The following is a 6,000-nucleotide window of genomic DNA, read 5'->3' on the forward strand; positions in this document are numbered from 1 at the left end:
CGATCCCTTTATATAAAATATAAATAATAGTTAAAGAGGAATTTGAGTTACAAGAATTTCTCTGGAACGCATTATTCGCGTATCCGCGGGTATTGTCTGTACTCTGTTGACTGTATGTTGACTGAGGGAGTAGTTCTGTGGGGTGTTGGAAATTTATAATATTTCTGATGAAGGTGAAAAAGAAATTCCTGCATTATGATTCATGCAGGCTTGGCAAATTGAATAAAATTCACAGATTTTTCATACTGCTGCAAAATATTGTTTTATAAACTAATGTATTTCGTTATGAAAAAAGCCCTTAAATTGTGTTTCTGCAGTCAAATAAAATATAATCCGTACGAAAGGAATTTGTATACAGTTTGCTTCTTACCGTAAGATTTCATTGAAAAAACATTAAACCAAAACTGTCCAAGTAATAAGTATAGATTTTCGCAAGGTTCTAAAAGTAGATAAGTGAATTATGTAAATGTTCTCTACAGAAAATATATCTTACTTCAATTTATTTTGGCAATTTGCAAGGAGGAAATGCATGGTAAAAATTGTAAAATTAATAAAAAAATTAAAAACACGATGTTGATAATACGGCAAATGTCGTCATATTGGATCAAATAAATAGATAAATAAATATTTTGTATAATGATCCTGGTGAATTATGTGATTTAAATAATTATCCTCAACTTACTAGTTGCTGGTTAGCATCATCATTGAACCCAAATCAACCGTATATTCGATATTCCACACTATTCCATCAACTCCGCAACAGAACATAACCATAAAACGTGCCCCTTATCAGTCATTGCACAATCAACAGGTGGGTACATTATAAGCCCTTGGATACTACACGCCCCAACACACTATCGACCTAATCATTCATATTTCCCACCTTTGCTTTTCCATCCTGAATGGCATAATCATTCACGATAGGAAATTTAAATTAAAAATCAATTACCCCCGCAGTGTATGAAGGCGTCTACTACACCCACGCACGGTTAAACCCCCGCTGCAAACTGGGTCAACGGAATGGATAACGAATTTTGCGCCATCATGCACCTGAACGCTGAATGATTACATTACCGTTGGTGAATCCTTGCCTGCGGAAACCGAAGCGAAGCAAAAGAACCGGGAGTGATGTTCCTCCGAAACGGTAAGCCGAGCAGCTTATTTTCTTACTCCGAAAAAAAAAACAACAACCACGTCTCATCGCTGCTCTTCCATACCCGGTGTGGGCCGGAAATCGAGACCGGATTGCATTTGTGATACGAAAAGTAGGTCACGAGCAGGTGGAGGACGCACAAACACACACACACTCTCCCTGATTGCATCATCCGCCCGCACAAGCTGATTAGTGCCACGCGCGCATCAAATAGGCGGAGTCTGTTGTGTTAACACAGAGCATGGTGAAAGGAAAAAAAATAACACTCGCACCCGAGCCAACAAATAGAGAGTGAGATATAGAGAAGCGAGCGGCAAAAGTACCCCAACTCCACCGGCATCTCCGATAAGGGATGGATGGGCGAGCGTGTGCCACCCCGTATGCAAAAGGTCCTTGTGTTAGGTCGCTTTTATCGCTTTCCGCTACCTAGTACAACAGCCGGACGTTGTTTGTACACGCTTCATTCCATCCTCCACTAACGCTCGTGGCGTTATAGTAGATCTTCCATTTGACATGCGCACCACACACAGTGATCCTGACATACTCAAAGCCAGACGGCACACACACACACACGCACTACAATGGTAAAACATTTTTCGGGTCACTAACGGTGAAGGATAACGGGACAGAAAAATGCCAACGCGCCCTAACAAGGATATTGGTTAAGGTCAAGTAAGTGCCCTTCTGTGCCGATCGGGTCTAGGGCATCAGAGAGTTGAGGGTTATTTACTTCCACAACGTGAACGCTGCTGACGGGTTGGAAGTGTTTGGCTGGTGGTATTACAGCTAACGCACACTACCATACACTAACAAGCTGTCAAATAAGCGTTACATAGGTAACGCATTCTAAGTATTCTAGGAGGAATATTTAAATCTAGTCATAATCAAAGGAATCAGAAAAGTTTTGTTAGAAAAAATATTTTAATCATCAATACTAGTTAAAGATATGTGCCAGACATATAATTACATTTAAATTGTCAATGACAGGTATTATAAAATTGAAATATATTACGTTCGTTGTTCGAAAGGGTCGATCACTCGGCATCTATTACATGGTACCAAAAATCTCTCTGACGCACAAACCTTCTACTAGGTCAACGTAAAAATTCGGAACAGCGAAAGGATAGCTCCGACCGATAGCAAAATTCATCCCCCTCCACGTGGCGCACCAGTCAAAGGAAGGGCACGGCAAGGCAGCACACAGAAGGGGTAACGTCGCTGACCTACTTTCGGCCAGTTTTCGGTTAGCAACAAAGAGACACAATCTGGTCCCGTACCGAACGGTGGCCACTACCGAACACGCTTCGCTTCGTATCGAATCGAGGGAAAATCACATCGTCTTTCCCACACTTGCCAGCGTCCCACACAGTGGGTGTGACAGAGAACGGTAAACCAACCCCATCAAGCTTATACATGTACGCGGGTGGATGCTTTCCACGCAGGACCATTTCCATGGTAGCAAACACTCACCTCTCATACAACCACCAAGTTCCCTTTTAGTACTACTCCTGGTGTGCTATGTGTGCGTATGTGTGTGAGAGGCAAGGATGTCACACATACACCGACGGCAGCAAAACCGTACCCACCAGCAGGCGCAACACAGAACAAATCCGGAGGGTCAGGAGCAAAACGTCCACCCCCAAGGACCGTATGGTGCGCGGAAAGTGTCAAGTTCAACGTTAGTATTGAGGTTAGGGTTTTGGGTACACTGCCACTAGGGCAAGGTTTGTTTGCTCTCGCTAGGGCATGGCACAACTCGTCCCGTCCCCGGTTCACCCGTGCCGTTCGGCACGAGCCTTCCGAAACAAAACAAAAAAGGACACGCATGCTAGGAACAGAGCTTTTCCGCGGCTCGTATCGATTTGAGATCGCGGCAGCGGGTGTAAGTGAGCACCTGGGTGATTACATAGTGTGCATACTGTATTCGCTGGAATCGCCACACGGGGAATGAAACATATTCGCCCGGGGCTGAAGCGTTCTATTTATGGACGCCGAACCAATTCCACCACTGACCGGAAGTTTTATCGCAAGAAATATGGGTGGATTTCGTGGAGCAATGGTTGGAATTTTCTAGGCAGAATTGTATTTAAACACTGTCCTCTACAGCCATTGCCACCCTGAATTGATTTTAATTATCTTCAGCGTCCATGTTTGACGTAATCCGCTTTCACGAAAATGGTTGTAAGGTATATGGGGCGTGATTCAATAGACCCAACACCAGCTACCAGGACGAGTGTGAAAATTACATACACATAGGCAAACACACTGTAAAGAAAATGTATTGCGGGTGAAGAGGCAAGAAATAAATCCAACCTTTTTCAAAGCTCCATCGACTACCCGAAAAAGAAGCGAATGAAAGCACGATGCTAGTGGTCAACGACGGCAAACATACAGACATAAACGCTCCATTTTGGCATTCTGATCACATTTGTAACTACATAACAAAAAAAAACCCACATTTTATTACATCAATCGAGGGTATATTTATTCAAGTGTTTATATTGATTTTTAACTCATGCATATAAGTAATTTCTATCACAAACATTTGAAACAGTATCAAACATTAAAGTTCCGTGTGATGATTTCATTTAACACCACATTTTGAATATTGAATATTGCTGGGTAGAAAAATGGAAAATTGCTTTAGGTTCAATGTCTATACACCTTGGTAAAACGTTTTCCATTTGACAGTTACGCAATACGAACATATATTTATGGCTAATTATAAAATAAAAAATACTTTGTCTGTTGTAAAACTCATAAATCCGCGTGTTCAAACAAAGCGTATTATTTTTTTTGTAAACAGAGTGTATTCTTTTGCATCGAGTGCAGCATCAGGTGTTATAAACGAACACGTTACAGTCGGGATTAGTGCATCGTTACGTAATGCGTTACTAAATGTCATTACACTTTTGTCATAAAGGAAAATAACAATTCATCAGATTTTGACAGCATATTATTAATCCACACATTAAAAATGGGACATTTTGAAACAGTTTTTTTGTATAAACGATTTTATTTTCACAAACAGTACCTGCTTAACATCACTTATGATAATTTTAATAATGATATAGTATCATAATATGAAATGTAGTATAAACTAAAATTTCTATTACCTAAACCGCTGGCAGTCGCATTCGCAATCGATACTGGGACGGCTATAGTAAGTTTCATTTAGTGCAATAAAATGTATAAACAATTTAAAAAGATAAGTAATAAGTTTTTCTTCACTTACCGTCCGAATCCTCAGCATAGCTTGCGCCGTCCTCCTCCGGGATCTTGATCTCGATCGCCTCGGTTAGGTGCGCCGCGTCGTTATTTACCGACATGGCGGATATAACGACGCCGGCACCGTTGCCAGACCCGGTATGCCCTCCGCTACTCCCGACGGACGCAACCGCAACGACCGTCGTGGCGGTGGTGGAGGAACTACCGATCGAGCACGAGGATAGTGGAACCGTTGACACGCCGGATGAGGACGACGAGGACGATGGTGCCGAAGTGGAGGAGCAGGATGTGGACGAGGCTGGTGATCGTGTGGTTACCGCCAGCACGCAGGATGTCGGGGCTACGGCCAGCGGTAGTATGGACTCCTCCGAGACGATCGTAATACTGGACGAGGAGCTGGGCTGCTGATGGGTCGGCTGTAACGGATCGCCACAGCCGAGCAGCGTACCATCGACCATCGTGACGACATGTTCGTCCACCTCATCCACGACACCATCGCCCGTGCACGAGGTGGCAGTGCCGGCCAGGCTGCTGAGAAGCGTCTCCTCCTCCGTGGCCGTTACAACCCGACCGTCAATCACCGACTCCACCACATCGTTGGGGGTCAGGGCAATCAGTGTCGCTGTCGTAGCCGCGTTCGCCGTCGTGGTGGTGATGGGATCTTGCCCAAGCAGCAGGTCGGAGACACCGCTCGAACTAGCCTGCACGATTAGTGATGGGCCGTGGTTCGTACCAGTAACGATCACGTTCGTAGAGGAACTTGGCTGATGGTGTTGCTGCTGTACGTGCTGATGCACCTGATGATGCGTCTGTTGGTGGTGCTGATGCAGGTGGTTGTGATGGTTATGATGATGATGATCGTGCTGCAGGTGAAGCTGCTGCTGCTGCATGGTATGATGCATACCAGCACCGGTACCGGTGACGATGATTTTGGTAGCGACCGTTGCCATATTGGACGTGACGTGCTGTAACGTTTGCTGGGAATGTTGCTGATGGTGTAGCTGCTGCTGTTGCAGGTGCTGATGACCGTGGTAGGTCGCACTGTGATGACTGTTCGGAAGAAGCAAATCCTGCTGTACCACCACATCGTACAGGTTGGTCGCGGACGATACCGACGTGGAGGACGATGCAGACGAGGTGGACGACGACGACGACGATGAGGAAGAGGCCACTCCCGGACCGGGCGTGGGTGAGGTGGAAAGCAACATACCACCACCGTTTGCATACACGATGTTGGAGGCCGTTTTCGGTGAGGACGAACTAGCCGTGGACGAGGCTTCCTCGTGCATGTTTCACAATGGGTTTTTCACGGGGCTTGGATTCAAATATTGATTCGCCTAATCTTCCTTGTTTTCGTTTAGACACACTTTACACGAACTTTTGTAATACCGTCAGACACTTCTCGCACACTTCTTCCCGCAGGAGCAGCTATAGCCACGACTAGGACTTTAGGAGCAATAAGTAATGAGAATTAGTATTACATGAACTCTGTACAAAACATCACAGCGAACAAATTCGCATCAGCACTACACCAATTCCTCCAAAGCCAATTCGCTATCAACTGCCCTTGACTGCACTTCGCGTTAGAATGCGCAACACACCTGGGAAATTGAGCGAAT

General features: G+C 44.8%; 1 protein-coding gene across 1 annotated transcript in view; it reads right to left on the bottom strand.

Moving 5' to 3' along the window:
• Positions 1-5,670, bottom strand: part of LOC128711442 (nuclear hormone receptor FTZ-F1-like) — a 101,676-nt gene extending 96,006 nt beyond the window's left edge. The window contains exon 1 of the mRNA XM_053806318.1: positions 4,389-5,670. Coding sequence (XP_053662293.1) covers positions 4,389-5,670 — 1,282 coding nt within the window. The remainder of the gene's footprint in view (positions 1-4,388) is intronic.
• Positions 5,671-6,000: the final 330 nt, after the last annotated feature.

The sequence above is a fragment of the Anopheles marshallii genome, chromosome 3, assembly GCF_943734725.1.
Source record: "Anopheles marshallii chromosome 3, idAnoMarsDA_429_01, whole genome shotgun sequence".
NCBI lineage: Eukaryota > Metazoa > Arthropoda > Insecta > Diptera > Culicidae > Anopheles > Anopheles marshallii.